Source organism: Podarcis tiliguerta (genome assembly GCF_965153285.1).
Source record: "Podarcis tiliguerta genome assembly, chromosome: 3".
NCBI classification, from domain to species: domain Eukaryota; kingdom Metazoa; phylum Chordata; class Lepidosauria; order Squamata; family Lacertidae; genus Podarcis; species Podarcis tiliguerta.
The window spans coordinates 2980963-3003618 of record NC_139536.1 but is presented as its reverse complement, the minus strand read 5'-3'; the positions used below and the strand labels follow the sequence as shown (position 1 = coordinate 3003618).

Below are 22656 nucleotides of genomic sequence, written 5' to 3'. Positions count from 1 at the left end.
TTGAGTCTCCTCGTCAGCATCCCGAAAGAATGAACTAGGTGGAAAGAGCTATCACTAAGAGATGGGGCCCTCCAGGCAAATTGGGGGGGGCTTTCCAACACCCCACTTACTTAGCTTTGAGGTGGGAGAACAAGAGCCTGAGTTTTGGGGTGTGAGCTGATCTGGAAGCAGACTGGAAGCTGAGACACAGAAACCTGCTTGCTCTGCACTGAGACCAAAGCTGCTGCTATAGGAGAAGGAATTGCTTCTCTATTTTGGCTTTGTTGTTGTTGTTGTTTAGTCGTGTCCATCTCTCCGTGACCCCCTGGACCAGAGCACGCCAGGCACTCCTGTCTTCCACTGCCTCCCGCAGTTTGGTCAAACTCATGCTGGTAGCTTCGAGAACACTGTCCCACCATCTCGTCCTCCGTCGTCCCCTTCTCCTTGTGCCCTCCATCTTTCCCAACATCAGGGTCTTTTCCAGGGAGTCTGATGCAGTCCAGAAACAGCTTTACCAGGTGACGATGAACTGTTTTGAATCTGTGCCCAATAATCATGAGCCTTTCCTTTCGCAAAAGATAATTGTGCTGCCACAGCACAGACAATTCCAAGATTATTGTTGTTGTTGCTTAGTCGTGTCCGACTCTTTGTGACCCCCTGGACCAGAGCACACCAGGCACTCCTGTCTTCCACTGCCTCCCGCAGTTTGGTCAAATTCATGCTGGTAGCTTCGAGAACACTGTCCCACCATCTCGTCCTCCGTCGTCCCCTTCTCCTTGTGCCCTCCATCTTTCCCAACATCAGGGTCTTTTCCAGGGAGTCTTCTCTTCTCATAAGATGGCCAAAGTATTGGAGCCCCTGCTTCAGGATCTGTCCTTCCAGTGAGCACTCAGGGCTGATTTCCTTCAGAATGGAGAGGTTTGATCTTCTTGCAGTCCATGGGACTCTCAAGAGTCTCCTCCAGCACCAGAATTCAAAAGCATCAATTCTTTGGCGATCAGCCTTCTTTATGGTCCAGCTCTCACTTCCATACATCACTACTGGGAAAACCAGAGCTTTAACTATACGGAGCTTACTTTTTCTGTTAGGAGGTAGCAAAGTGGGTGAAAGGAGAAACAAACCAGAAGCGGAAGTTGGGGGAAGCCTAGGAGGGGAGGGAGGAAGGAATACATAGTAAATGTTATGAATCTGAGACGTATGTAATGAATGAAAAAGAAAAATGAATAATTTTTTTATTTAAAAAAGGGAAAAAAAGAAACGGCCGCTTTCCACAGATGCAAACTTTCCTAAGGGTGCAAAACTGAGCGCGCATGCGTGAACACACACACACATACAAAATCAGTGCAAAGCGTTAGGGAAGAGGACAATTTGGGGGAGAAGAAGAGTATTTGCATAATAAACGCCAGCTAAAACAACCCTGGAAAGCAATAACCTTGAGCGGCAATTGGGCGATTTCAATAATTCATCTCTTTAATCAAAACTGCGAGCGAAGCAGGGTGACGACAAGGAAATGCACTTCGGGCACCCAGAAATCACTTCCAGCTGGGTTGCCTCCCTCACCCTGCCTCCAAACACACACACAGAGGAGAAGAGAGAAGAGGCAGAGGCTGAACTCAGTCCAATGTGAAGAAAAGCTTAGGACCTCTTCTTCCCACTCAGTGAAGCTTTACCCCAGAAGGTGCCAGGACGGGCTCAGCCCTTCCAACCAGAATCAGGGCCGGCTGCTTCATGCTGGCGAAGGCAAAACTGCAGCTTGCCACAGATGTGAGAAATAGTTCTTTTCTGGCAAGGGAATAGTTTATCGCAGCGGGTTCTGAGGCCAAAACAAATCTCTCGCTCCAGAGCCAACACAAAACCAAAACCTCACGTAAAGAAGAAAAGCCTCTGGAAAACCCGAAGGTTGCAAAACAGGATGCCTAGTGGTCAGAGGGCCGATTGAGGGTGGGAGGGATGCAGTTCAGTAGGGAGAGCACATGCTGGCAGGGGCTGATGGGAATTGTAGTCCAAATCATTTTGGGGGGACCAGCTTTGCAAAGGCTGCTCTACAGAGCGCCTTCTCTCTCTCAAATTCACTTCCAGTCTTGCTAATACGAGGACTATGAATTTTCCCTTTATTCCTCTTCTCAGCCTTAAAAATGGATTTGGAGTTCTGGGTCGTGCTAGGAAGAATCATAGAATCATAGAGTTGGAAGAGACCACAAGGGCCATCGAGTCCAACCCCCTGCCAAGCAGGAAACACCATCAGAGCACTCCTGACTTATGGTTGTCAAGCCTCTGCTTAAAGACCTCCAAAGAAGGAGACTCCACCACACTCCTTGGCAGCAAATTCCACTGTCGAACAGCTCTTACTGTCAGGAAGACTATCTTGGTTTCTGAGAGATCATCTCACTCCCTTAGATACCCAGTGGGGGGCCTGCTGCAGAAACCATCCTATCAGGAGGTCCATTCCAAGTAATAATAATAATAATAATAATAATAATAATAATAATAATAATTTTTATTTATATCCTGCCCTCCCCAGCCAAAGCCGGGCTCAGGGCCGCTAACAACAATGAAATAGTACAAGATTCTAAAATCATTTCATTATAAAATTAATTCAAATCAAGTTCAATGCAGGATTTGGGCTTTTAGTGTTAGTGGCATTAAAACTTTGGAGCTCCCTCCCCTTGAATATTAGACAGGAGCTGCTATCTGAAGTCCCTCCCTTTGTTTCCGTGTCCCAGCATGCCTCTGGGGGTGAAAAATCATATCACACGGAAAAGACTGAACGGAGGGCATTCAGCAAAGGTTATATTTTCTGAGAATCCTCCGGAAAAACAATCTCTCAAAGGACCTGTTGATGGCATTTTACTATTGTACTGTTGAGAGTGTATCAACGGTACGGTCCATGTGTGTGGTTTGGGAGCTGCGCGGTCAGGGAAAAAGCAATGCTGTCCAGGGTTGTAAAGACTGCAGAGAGAATAATTGGGTGCATCTTCCCACCTTGGATCAAATCTACGCTTCCAGGTGCCATAAGAAAGCTGCAGAGATAGCGCAGGATAGTGCGCACCCCGGAAATGATCTCTTTCAGCTTCTGCCTTCTGGAAGAAGGTACAGGGTTATAAAGACTAGGACTAGCCGTCTGAGAAACGGTTTCTACCCAAATGCAATTTTGGTTTTAAACTCAGTATAAAGTTGTCTCTATGGGAGTATATTGTATTTAATTATGGGGTATCAGAGTTTTTAGGGGGCTAACCAGGTTGGGATAGCAGGCTTGTTGGTTTTTGAATGTCTGATGTAGATTTCATTGTTCTGTATGGGACAATGACAATAAAGATTATCATATCGTAACGTATTCTTGCAGGCCTGAAACAATCTGCAGACAAAAAACTCATCCCTAAGACTATTCATAAGCAATCAACTCATGGCAGGGCACAAGAAAAGCGTGATAAAACTCCCAAGATCAAAGGTGACAAAACAAATGGCCAACACGGAACCAAGAGCTACATTTTGGGCTTGCACAAGAGTTTTGCTTCCTTTGAACCATTGCATCGCCCTGAGCACACTAAATGCAGGAAACTGACAGTAGCTGAAGCCCAAACTGTCTGTGCTCCATATCTTCCAGGGTGGAAAAGAGGAATCAACACTCTGGCTCTCAGCTCTGAGCTGGAAGTCTTGCAGCCTAAAAGGGGTGTCAGAGTGGAGTCTACCCACTTTGGTTTTCTGTAGACTTTTTAGGTCAGCACAGGTTGGGCTTAGGATGTAATGGAACCACAGAATTGTAGAGCCGGAATATGCAGTTGGCCCATAAGGGAATCAAACCTGGGCCCTTGGCATTATCAGCACCACGTTCCAACCAACTGAGCTATCCGAAAACCTCAACTGTGATCACAGGTTCGGATGGCACACTAAGTCAAACCTGGGTTAGTGGCTGCCCTGAACTGACCTTACAGGCCTGGAGAGGAGCAAAACGGCTGCAAACTCCTCCTCCTCCTTGAGAGCCAACACAATTGCAGTGTCACACTAAACCATGGTTTAGTGATCAGCAGAAAATGAACAGCAAACCATGGTTTAGCGAACAACAGAAAATGAAGACCAAACCATGGTTTAACAAACAGCAGAAAATGAAGACCAAACCATGATTTGGCGAACAGCAGAAAATGAAGACCAAACCATGGTTTAGCGAACAGCAGAAAATGAAACCAAACCATGGTTTAGTGTGTAGCATGATGTGTGAATGGAGCCTCTGCGTGCTCAGGTCTCAGAGCCCTCTTCAGGTAGGCATGGATAGGAGTGCAACTTTAGCTCCTGTGATTTGTCGGCGCAGCAAAGCCCTTGTGTGGTCCACTACAGACTGGGATCCTCCATATGGTCCAGTTCAGGGTCCAGTTCCAAAGATGAACAGTAGATGATTTGGATTAAAAACAGAATACCTACCCCAAGTCTAGATTCTGGCACAGCCTCAGCTGGACACCAACACGGTACACGTCACCAACTTCCATACTCTTACACTTCCTTGCATGGGGTTGGACTAGATGACCTATTCCAACTCTACAATCTTGACCCTATGATACTCACTGGCTCCTGGAAGTAAAGTTGATAATCAAAGACAGGTATGGCTTCAATCCTTTTCATTACATCCACTGTGGGATCTGAAGGCTTGTAGGGAGTATTCAGCCCAGCCACTGCCCTGAAACATCACAGAAAGAAGCCAGAGGGCAGTGTTAGTCCGTGGCTGCAAAAAGCAACAGTCTTCCAGCATCTTAAACACTTTAAATAAATTTAGTTTATTTAGTTTACCCGCTCTGTGGAATGCCCTCCCATCAGATGTCAAGGAAATAAACCACTCTCTGACTTTTAGAAGACATCTGAAGGCAGCCCTGTATCGGGAAGTTTTTAATGTTTGATGTTTTATCGTGCTTTTAATTCTGTTGGGAGCCACCCAGAGAGGCAGGGGGAAACCCAGCCAGATGGGCGGGGTATAAATAAATAAATAAATAAATAAGGCCAGGTTGCCCTACTTTACATGTTTATTCTGAGGAAAGGACAGAGGTTTGCACAAAGCATCCTGGGAATCATTTGCTAACACCACTGCCCAGGTAAGTTCAAGATACTAATGCTATTTTGTTAGGAACACAGTGTGCTGGGCTTGGGGGTTAACCTGAGCAATGTGGTCCAAGTCCGGTCCTGAATCCAAGGATTCCACGAGGAGTCAGTCCAACAGGGCCAAAGCAGGTCAGGCACATGGTAACAGGCAGGTTCCATCAAGCAGCAATGTTGCTCCCGCAACCTGGGGCGGGGTCCGACAGCCTTTTATCTTTGTCAGGGTAATGGCCAGTCCTGATCCCCCGGTGACTCACCTCCCTGTCTCGCCCGAAGGCGAGCACTCCTCCTGCGAGTACTCAGGTCTCTCCTTCTCTCAGACCTGAGTCTCTGCAGCTCGGGAGACATCGGTGGGTTAGTAGACCCAGAGGCCGCCTCAGCCTCCCCTGACCCAACTGGTAATGGAGCAGCTGTAAGTGATGGCCCAGCTGGAGGCAAGGAGGTCATCCCCACATCTGGAGCCAGGGCAGGCTCAGGCCCCTGACTCGGCCCAGCTGGTGCTTGTTGCAGGGGAACCTGTGCAGTCTGGGGCTCTTCAGGATCAGGCCCCAGACTTGGTTCAGATGCCGCCTGAGGCAGAGGATTCGGTGTGGACCGAGACTCCTCCGGTTCCGAGTCCGAGTCCCAGGCCATCAGACACAGGAAGCTTCCTCACCCCATTGGTCCATCAAGCTTGGTACTGTCCACACTGACCAACAGCAGCTCTCCACGATTTTAGGCAGGAGTCTAGTCTCCCAGCCCTACATGGAAGTGCCATTGGGGACTGAACCCGTGACCTTCTGCTTGCAAGGCAGAGGCCCCCCTGCTGAGCTGCGGCCCTTACCTCCCCAATGCTGACTTGTTTTTTTCTGTTAAGATGTGTGCATGGTGGAGGTCGAGAGGAACTGCTAAATATGTTGATTTTCCTTAGAATTAAAAATGCTGCACAAACGCTAATTCAACTCACCTGACTCGCTCTGGGTAAAGAAGAGCCATGTGCCACACCGTGACACCGCCCCAGTCGTGGCCGATGAAGGTGGCTTGGGCGATGCCCTGAAGGAGAACGGAAAAAGCAGTGAGCTGACGCAGGGTTCGGAAGCTCCCCTTCCCAAAAGCGCAAGGCATGTTTCCTGCGCTGCTGCTCTTCAAGCAGCAAGATGCAACTTAACAGAAGGTGCTTTATATATGGAATATTCTCATTTTGTTTGGGGGCTCCCCACATACATAAGCCCATTCTGATCTCCCCTTTATGTGATGTTTTGGGGCTACTTCCAGCCACGGCTCCATGCATGCAATCGCATGTCATTTGGACGCACTTAATCTCGGAATTTTATTTTCTTGGGCTCCATGATCGCTGCAGATGGGGACAGCAGCCACAAAATCAAAAGATGCCTGCTTCTTGGGAGAAAAGCAATGACAAACCTAGACAGCATCTCAAAAAGCAGAGACATCACCTTGCCAACAAAGTCCGTATAGCTAAAGCTATGGTTTTCCCAGGAGTGATGTATGGAAGTGAGAGCTGGACCATAAAGAAGGCTGATAGCCAAAGAATGGATGCTTTTGAATTCTGGTGCTGGAGGAGACTCTTGAGAGTCCCATGGACTGCAAGATGATCAAACCTATTCATTCTTAAGGAAATCAGCCCTGAGTGCTCACTGGAAGGACAGATCCTGAAGCTGAGGCTCCAAGACTTTGGCCACCTCATGAGAAGAGAAGACTCTCTGGAAAAGACCTTGATGTTGGGAAAGATGGGGGGCACAAGGAGAAGGGGATGACAGAGGACGAGATGGCTGGACAGTGTTCTCGAAGCTACCAGCATGAGTTTGACCAAACTGCAGGAGGCAGTGGAAGACAGGAGTGCCTGGCGTGCTCTGGTCCATGGTGTCACAAAGAGTCGGACACGACTAAACAATAACAACAATCTTGGAATTGCCTGTGCTGTGGCAGCACAATTATCTTTTGCGAAAGGAAAGGCTCACAAGTCTTGGGCACAGATTAAAAACAGTTCGTAGTCACCTGGTAAAGCTGTTTCTGGACTGAACCACCTCAGGCGGGGAAGTGCGGGCCTGAATCTGCATGGAAAAGCTCCCTTAAACACTGAAATTTAAGCTCAGAGTGTAGTGCAGGGGTGGGTGGATTTATCAGTTTCAGTTTCTCATTTTCCCTGTCTTAAGAGCAGGTCTCCACATTTCCACATCAGTTTGTGAATGTGTTTTGTTTTTAAGTGCTCGTGAAAGTTCATGCTAATATGCACATCTGGATATGCAGTTTTGCCTGTTGTACAGATTTTTTGCAATGCGTTCCCCCCATTGTATTGCATTTTTCCACATTACTTTCGCTAATATGCATGTGAATGCACACTATACGTATTTTCTGTACACATTACTTTGGCTGGAGAACTGAATCGCAAAATTCGGAGAAGCGCAAATTTTGCAAGATGGCTTTGTTTCAGTAGTTGTTTAAATTTGTATACAGTGGTACCTCGGGTTAAGTACTTAATTCGTTCCAGAGGTCCATTCTTAACCTGAAACTGTTCTTAACCTGAGGTGCCACTTTAGCTAATGGGGCCTCCCGCTGCCGCTGCGCCACCAGAGCATGATTTCTGTTCTCATCCTGAAGCAAAGTTCTTAACCCGAGGTACTATTTCTGGGTTAGCGGAGTCTGTAACCTGAAGCGTATGTAACCTGAAGCGTATGTGACCTGAGGTACCACTGTATGCCACCCTATAGCCACAGGTCTCATGGCAGTCCACATGGGTTATTAATTAAGTGTGAATTACTTAAGCTCACCTTCGCATGCAAACTGGATCGAAACCCCCCCCTCAACCCTTGACCGGAATGTTTCTCTTGGACAACTATGTGCCATGATAATGTCTTTTATTTATAGTACAAGGCAGCATTCAGTCCTGTAGACCCCACCCCATGCCCCAAAGTTTGTCATGGTACAGTCCAAGAGTCTACCAGCATGTGATGAGCCCTTTTGCTTAGACCAGCCCACTACGAAAGAGAGAAGGGGAGATATCCCTAAGGAGTGCTCAGTCCTGTAAAGCATGGCTTCCCGAAAAACAAACTCTGCCCTGGGTTGAGGCTCCAGACCAGTTTGTCTTTTTACGCTGGCCCAGAGCCATGCCAACTCAGAGGGGACGCCTTGCCAAATTATCTTGAAAAGGAGTGGGGCGAGGGGAAAAAAAAGCTAAACTCCAAATTCCAAGCATCCAAGCCTTAACTTGAAAGGGCCATTCTGGCTTTTAAGAGCCATCTGTTTGCTCAAGATACGGCTTCATTCGAGACACAGCTTGCATCCACTAACCCTTTTCCCCGCTTATTCCGAAAGCCCTGGAAAAGAGACTCACCTTGCTTGCTCTTTAAGTCCTAAATTAGCCCTGGCAAGAGGCAAGCTCCTTTGGAGTAGGTTGGCTCAGCCTCAGGCGGCTGCCCAAAGAATCCCCCACCATCTGCAAAGGGGTGCGTCTTTCATGCAAACAGCCCTTTCTCCCTCACCCCAGATCTGAGCCTGCCAAAACCTGCTTTGCCAATCTACGTTTTTCAAGCCCCCGGGAGTGGGGTGACTGTGCTTTTCAACTTTTTCTTAAATGACCCGGAGTCAGGGTGGTGTTCAGGTTTGCTGGTGCTACAAAATCGTTCGGGGCGGCAGAAAGGGATTGCGAGAGCTCCGAAAGGCTGCCTCTAAACTGGGCAATAAAATGGCAAGTGTGGTTCTGTGTAAGCAAGTGCAAAGTGTTGCAAATGGGGCAAAAAATTAAATCTTAACTTCACATGTACATTAATGGAGTCATAACTGGTAGCAACTCACAAGGAAAGAAACCTTGGGACTGCAGTGAATAACTTTTTGAAGATGTTGGCCCAGGGCTCTTCCTTATTATTCACGTTTTATCCTGTATTTTAAGCTGTTTTTTGTTGCATCAATTAAGTGTTTTAAATTTGTTGTTAGCCGCCCTGAGACCAGTTTTCTAAACCGGGAAGGGTGGGGTATAAATAAAAAATGATGATGATGATGATGATGATGATTCTTTGTTCTGATGCTGGCAGTTCCTTCTCTGTACTTAGGTAGTTGCCAAGGTAGCTAATCCGGCATAGAATCAAAGGTGGTTGCTTTATCCTGGGCCAAACTATTTGGCCACCTACCCTAGCATTGTCTATTTCCACCTTCCCTAGCCTGAAGTTCTCCAAAAGCTTGGGACTGCAAATCCCATCAGCCCTGGCAAGCAAGGGCAATGGTCAGGGATGATGGGAGTTGTAGTCCAAGACATGGGGTGAGGGGTAGGGCGAGGCAAGCTGGTCTACTCTGACTGGTAGCCATTCTCCAAAGGCTTGAAGAAGAAGAAGAAGAGTTTGGATTTGATATCCCGCTTTATCACTACCCGAAGGAGTCTCAAAGTGGCTAACAATCTCCTTTCCCTTCCTCCCCCACAACAAACACTCTGTGAGGTGAGTGGGGCTGAGAGACTTCAGAGAAGTGTGAGTGGCAAAAGGTCTCCCAGCAGCTCAATGTGGAGGAGCGGAGACGTGAACCCGGTTCACCAGATTACGAGTCCACCACACTTAACCACTACACCACACTGGCTCTCTTGAACTCCCTCCCCACCGGCAATCATCTACTTTTCAAAAAACAGGAGATGCTTAAGGCTGAACCTTCTGCACAAAAAAATATGGGCTGCCACCAAATTACAGCGCCTCCCTTGATCATTCAAGTCCTGGTTCTCGTCCCATTGAAGCAGCAAGCAACGTTTTAGCAAGCAGACATTTGAATGACACAGTGAGATAAACCAGACACGCGGTCGGCTTTGCCTTTATAAATGCATGCCTTTGACTGAAGCAAAAAAAAAGGACCCCTGGACGGTTAAGTGCAGTCAAAGGCGACTATGGGGTTGCGGCGCTCATCTCGCTTCAGGCCGAGGGAGCCACTGTTTGTCCACAGACAGCTTCTGGGTCATGTGGCCAGCAGGACTAAACCGCAAATAAGAGCAGCGCATGGAAACACCATTTACCTTCCTGCCGGAGCGGTACCTATTTATCTGTTAGGATAATTAGCCCGGTGCTGCCAGTAAATCTTCCCAAATTGATTTATTGGCTCCTCAGTCCAGCACGCTCTGCTGCGTGAACTCTTGCTTCACTCCTACAGCAGTAAAACACCTTAGCAGAATAAGCGCAGCATACGTGTGATAAAGGCTTGAATTAAACGAAGGCAGATTCTTTCCTTAAAGTCTTTTATTGCTCCGATAACATTGGCAAAAATCCATCAGAGTTCAGCTGCATCTCTGCCAGCTCCTCTCACCGAGCTGGCTGCTGACACACTGACACTTTCGCTTTCACAGCACACAAAGAACATTCCAGTCTGCTCACGTCATTTCCTGGCAGACGTCCCAGGAAATCCCTCCCCTTTAGAGCCGAGGCATAGCAGTTTACCTCATTACTGCTCCCAACATTATCTACTTGCATTTTGATGTGCTTTTGAACTGCTAGGTTGGCAGGAGCAGGGACTGAGCAACGGGAGCTCACCCAGTCGCGGGGATTCAAACCGCCGACCTTCTGATCAGCAAGCCATAGGCTCTGTGGTTTAGACCACAGTGCCACCTGTGTCCCAGCTATCATCCTAGATGGCTTTAGAAGAGTGACGGAAACCAGATTGCACGGAAACACTGTTTACCTTCCTGCTGCAGTGGTACCTATCTATCTACTTGCACTGGTGTGCTTTCAAACTGCTAGGTTGGCAGGAGCTGGGACAGAGCAACAGGAGCTCACCCCATTGTGGGGATTCGAACTGCCAACCTTCTGATCGGCAAGTCCTACGCTCTGTGGGCGTGTGAGCATGTGTTCCTTATAAGTTAAGGAACCACATTAATCCAACCTGCGCTGGATTAGCAACTGATAGTTCGGAAGAGAGACAAACGCCTAGGAGCTAACAAACAGTTGGTGCCTGACACCCTGCACCCTTTGGGCCCTGGGAAGCTTGAGATACAACTCTGCACACACACACACAACCCTTCACACATGCACGTCAGCTGTAGGATAGGCATCCAGCGCATCCCCCAGGAAAGAACAACGGAAGGAGCAAAGGGTCCCCTGTTCTGTCATTCCAGCAGCTTCTAGCAGCCTGCTTTGGGTTCTCAGCCTCTCCCTGCGAGCCAAGGCTCTCTGCTTCTGCCTCATCAGCAGCCGCTGTCCCAGCCTGGCGTGGCAAATTCCGTTTGATTGAGCAGGCTCTTTTGCTCAGCCTCCTGCACGAGCCGCACAGGCAGCCGGTTAATGAGATGGCAGAAGCTTCTGCTGCAGCAGCAGAAAAAGGAACAAAAATCAAGGCTTGTCGGGGGAAGCAGTAGCAGCAGCAGCACAGAGGTCTGGCCTGGAAGATGGAGGGTTTGCGCAACCACAGGCCAGGAACAAGGGCAACCGTAGTAATAATCACAGGACCAATGCCTTAAAGTACCGTATTTTTCGCTCCATAGGGTGCACCGGACCATAGGGCGCACCTAGTTTTTTTTTGGGGGGGGGGGGTAATTAAGGGGAAAAAATTGTTTCCCCCCCCCCAGCCCCAAAAAGCAAAGAAGCCAAGACAGCTTCCTCTTTAGCCACGCACAACCTCTCCAGCTGGGAGAGGCTGCGCGTGGCTTTGGCAGTAGCCAAGACAGCAAGCGGGATGGATCCCACTCGCTGTCTTGGCTTCGTTTTTAGCTGTGGGGCTGGGGCGAGGAAAACCCGAGCTTCCCCAGACCCCAGACCCCAGAACGGGTCCGGGAGCGGCGGCGAGGTTGTACGCAACCTCGCCTTCACTCCTGGAGCTTGCTGCTATCCGCAAGCTTTGGGAGCCCGGCGGGAACTCCCGCCAGGCTCCGAAGGCTTGCGGATAGCTGCCAGAAGCCCAGGGTGTGCAGCGCTGCGCTTCCTGGGCTTTGGGCTGCAGGCTGCTATCCGCAAGCCTGGAGAGCCCGGCGGGCATTCCCGCCACGCTCCGAAGGCTTGCGGATAGCTTCCTGAAGGCTGGAGAGCGAGAAGGGTTGGTGCGCACCGACCCCTCTCGCTCTCCAGGCTTCAGCGAAAGCCTGCATTCGCTCCATAGGACGCACACACATTTCCCCTTCATTTTTGGAGGGGAAAAATGCATCTTATAGAGCGAAAAATATAGTACTTGGCATTGTAGGGGAGGATATTAACAGACAGGATTGTAAATTGTTTTTATATGCAACAACGGCAGCAAGAATATTATCGGCACAAAAATGGAAACAAGAAGCTTTACCGACGAAAGAAGAGTGGCAAATGAAATTAATGGACTATGAGGAATTAGACAAACTGACAGGAAGGATTCGAAACCTGCAGGACCAGAGATTCTTAGAGGACTGGAGTAAATATTTGAACTATTTTAAAAGCAATTGTAATAAACAGATTACGCTAGTAGGACTGCAAGAAGTTTTGTAAGGAGGATTTGGTGAAATATTGCAAGGAAGGCTATGAAGAGAATTATGAATTAAGGACAATTAACAGTAACAGAGAAATTAAGAAATGCAGATTAAGTGATAAAGAACGGAAAATCTTCAGAGGTAGTTGATGGAGGTCTAAAATATTGTATAAGATAAGAACGTGTATTAAATGACTGTTGGAAATGATAGGTTTAAAAAATTAATAAAAATGTATATTAAAAAAAGAGAGAAATGCAAAGCACGGAAACTTTGGGTGGTTTTGTTCTGAAGGGCTATCCCCACATGCCTAAGGGGACATTTCCATATGTGATCTGACATGTTGCCTGCATGCAGCCCATTGTTGTTGTTTAGTCGTTTAGTCGTGTCTGACTCTTCGTGACCCCCTGGACCAGAGCACGCCAGGCCCTCCTGTCTTCCACTGCCTCCCACAGTTTGGTCAAACTCATGCTGGCAGCTTCGAGAACACTGTCCCACCATCTCGTCCTCTGTCGTCCCCTTCTCCTTGTGCCCTCCATCTTTCCCAACATCAGGGTCTTTTCCAGGGAGTCTTCTCTTCTCATGAGGTGGCCCAAGTATTGGAGCCTCAGCTTCAGGATCTGTCCTTCCAGTGAGCACTCAGGGCTGGTTTCCTTCAGAATGGAGAGGTTGGATCTTCTTGCAGTCCATGGGACTCTCAAGAATCTCCTCCAGCACCATAATTCAAAAGCGTCAATTCTTCGGCGATCGGCCTTCTTTATGGTCCAGCTATCACTTCCATACATCACTACTGGGAAAACCATAGCTTTTACTATACGGACCTTTGCTGGCAAGGTGATGTCTCTACTTTTTAAGATGTTGTCTAGGTTTGGAAGCCCTCAAACCTGCCAATTTTTACAACCAGTCCTGAAAATTTGAAGAACTCGAACCCTACTTTTCCAAATACTGTCCCCCCGGGGGATGGTACCACCGACTTTCTAGGAACCACTGATCCACACTGATGGGCACCAGGTTGCAGGGATTCAGGCAGTAGCGCTACTTGGGGATGCCACAGGGGACTGAACCAGGGACATTTTGCATTCAAAGATGATGCTCCACCATTGAGTCACAGTTCTCCCCCTTGGGTCAAAAGACAGGAGGGCACTGAGCCTTGTAGACACAGCTCCCAAATACTGGACAGGCTATCGGCTACGCCCATACGGACCCAAATTTGCAATTATTATTTTTAAAATAAGGGTGGCTGGGGAGCAGCAGCCCCCCAGATCTACAAAACCTCAGCTAGCAGACCGATGGTCCGCAGCAGTGGGGCTGACCCTGGGAAGAACAGTGGAAACTCAAATACCATTTTTTTAAAAAGGAATGCAAGAGACAATTTCCTTCTGGCATTTTGGTTTCAAAAACCTTTCATGAGGCTTCATATGCTGCCGCTGCAGCAGCTGAAAGGCAGTGTTAATTGGATTTCTCATGGGCTTCTGTAGTGTCACAGCAAAGGCTGAAATCAAAGCTCTCTTATCAGTCCGGGATCCTCTGCGCAGTGGCTTAGTCTCTGCATCAATTATGTGACCATTTCTCTATTTCAGACTCTGGCAGACAAAAAACACCACACACACACACCCAAGACACACACAGAGGACCGTTTTTGTGCCACACGCCCCCCGCCATCTCCAGAGTCGTGGATCTAAAGAATATTCAGATGGATGGAAAATTAACAAATTGCACAAAGCCAAGTTCAGAGAATATGGGGCCAGCCGGGGCAGCCAACGCGGATTCTCTCCCCAGCGCAGAAGCTGCTGCGCACTCAAAGCTCTGCTTTCCCCATCACAAGAACAGAACAACAGCCCTGTTGGATCAAGGCAGTGGTCCATCTAGTCTAGCATCCTGTCCCAAGAATGGCCAGCCACATGCCTGTGGGAAATCTGCAAGCAGGACAATAGCATGCTCTCATCCCGTGGCTTCCAAAAACTGGAGCCCTAAATGGCCTCAGTCCAGTATACCTGAAGGAGTGTCTCCACCCCCATCGTTCTGCCCGGACACTGAGGTCCAGGGCCAAGGGCCTTCTAGCAGTTCCCTCACTGCGAGAAGCCAAGCTACAGGGAACCAGGCAGAGGGCCTTCTCGGTGGTAGCACCCACCCTGTGGAACACCCTCCCATCAGATGTCAAAGAGATAAACAACTACCTGATATTTTGAAGACATCTGAAGGCAGCCCTGTTTAGGGAAGTTTTTAATGTGTGACATTTTGGTGTATTTTTAATCTTTGCTGGAAACCGCCCAGAGTGGCTGGGGAAACCCAGCCAGATGGGCGGGGTACAAAAATTGTTGTTGTTTTTGGTGGTGGTACATATTGAGAGGCATCAGTGGAAGAGATGAGCCCCATGAAATCTGGCTTACAACGTGTAGGAAGATAGTCATTCCTCGGATTACAGAAGCTTCAGGTTGCATTTTTTCAGGTTATGGACCCGCCAAACCCGGAAGTACCAGAACGGGTTACTTCCAGGTTTCGGAGGTCGCACACGCGCAGAAGTGCTAAATTGCGCTTTGCGCATGAGTGCCGAATCGCAACTTGCACATGCGCAGATGCGCCACTGTGGGTTGCAAACGTGCATCCCGCACGGATCCCGTTTGCAACTCGAGCGTCCCCTGTACAGCAAAAGGCTACGTCTTCTGTTGCACAGAGTCAGCCAGAGGGTTATGTAAGAATGAAAACAGAGCTTGCTGGGTCAGGCCGGTGGCCCATGTAGTCCAGAATCCTGTTCTCACAGTGGCCAACCCTTGAAATAAGAATTTCAATTGGCGAGCCAGCCAGCCAGTTACCAACATGTGCAAGGAATGTTTCCGTTTGAAGGGCAATGGTTTAAAGAAGAAGAAGAAGAAGAAGAGGAGGAGGAGTTTGGATTTGATATCCCGCCTTTCACTCCCTTTAAGGAGTCTCAAAGCGGCTAACATTCTCCTTTCCCTTCCTCCCCCACAACAAACACTCTGTGAGGTGAGTGGGGCTGAGAGACTTCAGAGAAGTGTGACTGGCCCAAGGTCACCCAGCAGCTGCATGTGGAGGAGCAGGGAATCGAACCCGGTTCACCAGATTACGAGTCCACCGTTCTTAACCACTACACCACACTGGCTCACCAACAGGCACACCAAGCAGGGTTCATAAATTTATTTCAGGATCCCCTCTCTGGTCATGGATTCTCTTATAACACCCTCAATGGGAAATCTGTGAGTAGGAGCTGAGCACAACATTCTCCCCTCCTGCCGTTTCTAGTTGGTGCCTCCAGGACATAGCCTGAACCTCTAATTTGAGGTTATTTTATGCCTCATTTAAATAATAGTAATAAACGCATGCAAACTCCCTGAAAAATCCGTGTGTGTGCAAGTCTCCCCTCCACTCGCCCCAGGTAGGGTCCTACTGTTATGAACAGAGGTCTCTGCATCTGGGCAACACTCCAAACTGGGATTGCAGGAAGGAAGAACAAAGGTTTTGATGTTCGGTGCTGTGTTTTTATTATGTTGGAAGCTGCCCAGAGTGACTGGGGCAACACAGTCGGATGGGCAGGGCATGAATAATATTATGATGATGGCAATTAAGCTGCTCCAAGAAACTATCTGAAGAGAAGACAAAAGAGTGTTTTAGCATGTATTTTGTGCTTTTTTAAATAGTATTTTTAAGTTGTGGTCTGAGATCTGCAGATGAAGGGTGGTACACAAATAAATAACTAAATCAATAAAATAAACAAGAATGCAAGTGGCGTTCTGGTTCCGATAGTTCTTGCTCTTGCAGCCAAGGCTTCGAACCCCCTGAGATGCATCACACAATATTAATTAAAAGCCACAAATGCATTTGCAAACAGCCGAGAGCTGCTCAGAAAAGGAGAGGGATTTGCTCTCCCAGCTCAGGGAGTTGAACAAACAAGCCACATTAATTAGCGGGCTAATTATTAGAAGACTAAAGAAAGATTTCTCTTATCTAATGTGTGCTATCTTAGGAAGCAAAGCAAAGGAGAAAACTCTTTCGACTGCCGTTTAGCTGCACGGACGACCTTTACAACGTTGAAAGGCAGCATATAAATGTTTTAGACAAACTCGGCTTGGTGGGGGCAGAACCCACATATCCAAATATTTTTTTAGCATCGTGCATCTCACAGGATGGACAGATTAAAATAAAGGAGGAGTTTACCAGGAGTGCATTGTTCTAGATTACTCCCCTCCCGGGATCAAAGTCACGGTTCTTAACTTTCCTCCGTAATTATTTCCGGGCAGCAGATGGCGCGAGGGACGTTTAATCAGCAAGCAAATTAAGCAAGCACCTCCCCGCAAGCAGGTCGCTCGTGCTGATTTTCATAGTTAGCGCTTATGGAGTATTTACATGTTCAAAGCCCTGCCGTGGAAAGTTAATTAAATCTAAAGCTGGCTCCTGCCAGAGAGATTTTGCTTGAAGGAGGAGGCAAGGGGGTTAGCAAAGATAAGGAAAGAAAGTTCGAGGGAGATGTTGGTCCTCTTTGTGCAGCGGGGGGGCGCAGCACACCAAAGATGGGACACTTCCTGTAGTGCATGTCAGAGCATGCAGGAGCCTCCGGAGTGGGGCAGCTGTGGTCTGATGGAGCATGCTGAAGGAGAGTCTGACCAGGCTGAACTTTCTGACGGTAAAAGATGTTCAGCAGTGCAATGGACTCCCTTGGAAGGTGCTGGACTCTCCTTCATTCAGAGGGTTTTCAGCAGAGGTTAGAGGGCCATCTGCCATGGATGCTGAGACCGTACCTGCCTGCAGAGTGTCTCGCCAGAGTGGTGCATGCTCTGGTTATCTCTAACTAGAGACTACTGCAATGCGCTCTATGTGGGGCTACCTTTGAAGGTGACCCGGAAATTGCAATTAATCCAGAATGCGGCAGCTAGAGTGGGGACTGGGAGCAGCCGCCGAGACCACATAACACCGGTCTTGAAACACCTACATTGGCTCCCAGTACGTTTCCGAGCACAATTCAAAGTGTTGGTGTTGACCTTTAAAGCCCTAAACGGCATCGGTCCTGTATATCTGAAGGAGCGTCTCCACCCCCATCCTTCTGCCCAGACACTGAGGTCCAGCTCCGAGGGCCTTCTGGCGGTTTCCTCGCTGCGAGAAGTGAGGTTACAGGGAACCAGACAGAGGGCCTTCTCCGTGGTGGCACCCGCCCTGTGGCACATGCTACTATTTTTACTATTTTTCACAACTATTTTACTTTTAAAAGACAACTGAAGGCGGCCCTGTTTAGGGAAGTTTTTAATATTTGATGCTGTATTGTTTTTAATATTCGGTTGGAAGTTGCCCAGAGTGGCTGGGGAAACCACCCTGTACATTACCCTCCAGGTAATGTAAATTTCGGGTTGTGAATGCGAAAAACCTGGAAGTGTATACTTCCGGGTTTTGCTGCGCACATGTGCAAAAGCAATTCCTCATGTTGCAGACTTTTCGGGGTATGTACGGACCCCTGGAACAAATTAAGTTTGTATCCAGAGGGTCCACTGTATGCAAATTAAAAGTGAAATGGGGGGGGGGGAGAGGAAACGACGAGCCCTGCTGAATCAGCCAATGGCCCACCTAGTCCAGCATCCTGTTCTCACAGTGGCTAATAATAATAATAATAATAATAATAATAATAATAATAATAATTTATTACTTATACCCCGCCCATCTGGCGGGATTTCCCCAGCCACTCTTGGCGGCTTCCAACGAAGATTAAAAATACAATAAAACACCAGACATTAAAAACTTCCCTAAACAGGGCTGCTTTCAGATGTCTTCTAAAAGTCAGATAGTTGTTTATTTCCTTGACATCTGATGGGAGGGCGTGCCACAGGGAGGGCGCCACTACCGAGAAGACCCTCTGCCTGGTTCCCTGTACCTTTGCTTCTCGCAGTGAGGGAACCGCCAGAAGGCCCTCGGCGCCGGATGTCAGTGTCAGGGCAGAACAATGGGGGTGGAGACGCTCCTTCAGATATACTGGGCCTTTGAGGTTGTTTAGGGCTTGAAAGGTCAGCACCAGCACTTTGAATTGTGCTCAGAAACGTAACCAGATGCCCCAAAGGGAAACCCACAAGCAAGATTCGAACACAAGACCAACTCTCCCCTCCTATGTTTTCCAGCAACTGGTATTCAGAAGCATTGCTGCCTTTTCCTGCGGAGAAAAATGTAGCCAAACAAACTGCCCCCACCTCCTGTTTCCTTTTACACAACACAAGCAATAATGAACAGAGACCTGAAGGCTTGTAAAATCATCTCCTCCCTCAACTTTCCAGGATGCTTCCTCACTGCTCAAAGCTTGGCATTTCACGGAGAGGGCAAAAAGCAATTTAAAGTTGGTCTAGGCTTTTCAGGGCTGCCTGGGTCTGTGCTTTAGGCCTTCAGGAAAGCAATGAAGCACTGTTTTTCTTTTCCTGCAAAACCTGAACCATCCTTAGGAAAGCAGGCGGCCCAGCCCAGCACCGAAAGAGAGCATATTAAGCAGCTATTGATTGGGCAAACAAAGACCATCAGAATTGGGGTCAGGGGGCCGAGAACAAAAGCGCCTCGGCAATTTTATTCCTGTTTGCCGCGGAGGAAATTCAAATAACCTCAGGAAAGCTAGCGGCGGGGTTTGGGGTGGGCGGTGGGAGTTGGGCCGCAGCTGCTTCCAAATGTGCAGAAAAGAACAGAGCAGGAAGGAAACCAGAACTCTCTTGAAATCCTTAAGAAGGATACCTTGGTATCTTGGGCTCTCAACTTAATCCGTTTGGAGACCCTACCTGCCTGCAGACTGCTTCGCCAGAGTGGTGCATGCTCTGGTTATGCAGTAGTCCAAGCGGGGAAAAGACCCTGATGTTGGGAAAGATGGAGGGCACAAGGAGAAGGGGACGACAGAGGACGAGATGGTGGGACAGTGTTCTCGAAGCTACCAGCATGAGTTTGACCCAACTGCGGGAGGCAGTGGAAGACAGGAGGGCCTGGCGTGCTCTGGCCCAGGGGGTCACGAAGAGTCGGACACGACTAAACAACAACAATTATTTATTATGTTTATACACTGCCCTTCTTCAAGAGCCCACTGGGCGGTTTACAACATCAGTCTAGGTTGGTGGCCCTCGCTGCTTCCTGTGGCGGTGAGTTCCATAGTTTAACTGTGTGCTGCATGAAGAAACGCTTCCTTCTATCTACCCTGGATCTTCCAACATTCAGTTTCAATGGATGTCCAATGACAGGAGGGAACCACGATGGGAAAAGGAAAGTCCCTCCTTGCCCCTTTGTAGACACACAAACGCTCTCCACAAAGCCACACACAAGAGCAGCGACATCGCTCCGCGGCAGATCAAGGTCACTGCATGAATTAAACATTTAAACCACCAGCGTACGTTCATTCGCTTTCGCTAATTCTGTTAATGCTGCTTTCTCCCCCGCTACCCCGCACTGCTTTATCTAATGTCATTCCAAAGTCCTCGCTCCACCAACTGCTGAACTTTCACTCCTGCAAACAAATCATTCAGGCCGCAGCCATGCCAGCAAATCTTGCTCTTCTGAGGTCACTGAACAGTTACTGACCTCAGAAAGGAGGTGTGCAAACAGATGACAACGGGCGTTTTCCGTAGCAAAGGAGAGAATCTGCTAACACCGCAAACCAGAGTCCCTGTAGTGACTACAGCTAATTTTCAGCGGGGGAAGGAAAAGTATAAATCTAGATAAAATTGTGGGGCTATGTTATTTCATTCTGATGAAGGTGGCAACATGCAGGTGCTGAGCAAAACCTACACACAGATGCAGGCACCAGATCCACCATAAGTTGCCAGGTGGCATAAGCGGCATGGGCATTGGTACCAACCGGGCCCAAGAAACAGACTTATTTCGGTTCTGCTGAATTTTACTGCCCTTTATCTTTACTATATTGTATTCCTGGTGTGTTTTACTCAAACTGTGTTGCTTTACTGAGTTGCATTTTTCTAATCTAGTAAATTGCCTTGGATTTTTTTTTTTTAAATGAAAGGCATTATAAAAATATTTAATAAATACAGTGAAACCTTGGTTCCCGAACTCAAAGTCCGTTCGACTTCCAAAACGTTCGCAAACCAAGGCGCGGGTTCTGATTGGCTGATTGGCCCCGGAAACAATGCCAACAGCTGAAATGGACATTCAGCTTCCGAAACACGTTCGCAAACCGGAACACTCACTTCCTGATTTGTTCAGGACAGCCAAGCTGTTCGGGAAGCAAGGCACCATTGTAGAATTAAATTTAAAAGACGTAAGATGATAAAAATCATCCTAACTTGTTGCCTGAATGTCAACCAATTTGGAGTGCCACCACATGGTCAGTACCTTTTGTCATATTTGCCCCACACTCCACCTTTGAAGGAAGGGGCAGCGAGTGCAAGTTTCTCAGCAGAAGACCTCAAATACAGGGAAGTGTCCTCCGAGAACAACTCAGCAACTAAAAGGCACAAGACTAATAGCTTATTTGAACTAGCTTAAGAGAACTATAGTAGGCTCTGTAGGAAAGTGCAGAGAGGATATCTTTATTTATTATTATTTTAGAAAAATGGAATTCTTTGGTAGAACAGCATGTCCAAAAAATAAAACCTGTCCTAAATCTTCTGCAAGATATCTGCAGGAAAAAGCAAAACCTGCCTAGGTCAACAATTCAGCTTAACACCCCCACCAACACTTCAAACACACTCTCAAGATATACGCACCTACCCTATTTTAATAAATCCTGAATTGATTTCCTTCCTTCCAACAGGGCCAGCAATCAGAACTACAATCCTAATTATATTGTCAAAACAGATTAATGTCTCCAAAGAGGTTAAAAGGAGGAATCGTTATTTAACTTCGGAGGCGGGGGTTCGGGTGACCTCTCTCTGTGTTCGAGACCTGGCCGTTTATCAAAAGCAAAAAGCAAAAGGGAACCCGTTTTACCCAGGAAGGTCAGAGAAGCAGGATTGGCATATTTCAACCAAAACGACGTGCAATAATTAATCCGCTTCGTCGGCAAAAGTGCACCAGGACCAAGCCTTGGATGAAATCTACAACTGGCTCGATCAACATGCTCCATTACGTAGACATTACTCAAGAACGTTATAAGAGATATATATATATAAAATAAGTCGTATTTTCACGAAGGGAATGCAGCTTAAGCATCAGCAGCTTAAGCACTGAAGCAGCATATCTCAAAAATAAAAACACAACCAGATTTAAACGGCATGGAAGAATCACCCCAAAGAGAGCTCATCAGGTTGAAAAGGAGCCTGAGGCTTCGATCTAGAATTTCAGCAATTTCTAGGTGGCCTGCACAGAATGGAAGGTGGCAGGATCTCCAAGGATGCACCATATTTTTCGCTCTATAAGACGCAGCAGACCACAAGACGCACCTAGTTTTTGGAGGAGGAAAACAAGGGGAAAAAAATATTCTGAATCTCAGAAGCCAGAACAGCAAGAGGGATTGCTGCGCAGTGAAAGCAGCGATCCCTCTTCCTGTTCTGGCTTCTGGGATAGCTGAGCAGCCTGCATTCGCTCCATAAGACGCACACACATATCCCCTTACTCAGTGTTCCCCAACCTTGGGCCTCCAGCTGTTTTTGGACTACAATTCCCATCATCCTTGACCACTGGTCTTGCTAGCGAGGGATGATGGGAGTTGTAGTCCAAAAACAGCTGGAGGCCCAAGGTTGGGGAACACTGCCCTTACTTTTTAGGAGGGGAAAGGTGAGTCTTATAGAGCAAAAAATACAGTATTTTACGGGTTGCTGGCACCAGGCCTGTTGGCAGGCCAACCCTGCGTTACAAAGATGTCTGCAAACGTAACATGTAGGCTGGCAACGTCGACCCTGCCAGGTGGGAATCCCTTGCAGACAACCGCAGTGCCTGGAGACAGGCTGTCAGGTCATGCATCCACAGCAGTGACCGGAGGAGGAGTGACCACTGGGAGGAGCGCAGAGAAAAGGAATGCCATGGTGCATCTGCAGGAGCACAACCGGATGCCTTCCGCTGCCCCAGCTGCAGCAAAACATGTCTCTCCCTTATTCGGTCTCTACAGCCACAGCAGGCGCTGCAACCAGCATTCAAAACTCCCATTGTTCTAGGCGCGTTTTGTGACAAGGGATTTCATTAGCGAAAGCGGTTTATGAGCTCTGGGAGCAGTACTGCCCCAAATGCTGGAGGAAACTCTTGAGAGTCCCCTGGACTGCAAGAAGATCAAACCTCTCCATTCTGAAGGA

General features: G+C 48.0%; 1 protein-coding gene and 1 long non-coding RNA gene across 2 annotated transcripts in view; one reads left to right on the top strand and one right to left on the bottom strand.

The window, feature by feature from the left end:
* The window catches only part of EPHX2 (epoxide hydrolase 2), a 99415-nt gene that overhangs the window by 24538 nt on the left and 52221 nt on the right, over positions 1–22656 (bottom strand). The window contains exons 11-12 of the mRNA XM_083432658.1: positions 6008–6093; positions 4537–4648 (exon numbers count right to left, since the gene is read on the bottom strand). Coding sequence (XP_083288784.1) covers positions 4537–4648; positions 6008–6093 — 198 coding nt within the window. The remainder of the gene's footprint in view (positions 1–4536; positions 4649–6007; positions 6094–22656) is intronic.
* LOC310674006 overlaps positions 1–22656 on the top strand; it is a 190579-nt gene that overhangs the window by 163813 nt on the left and 4110 nt on the right. The window lies entirely within an intron of this gene.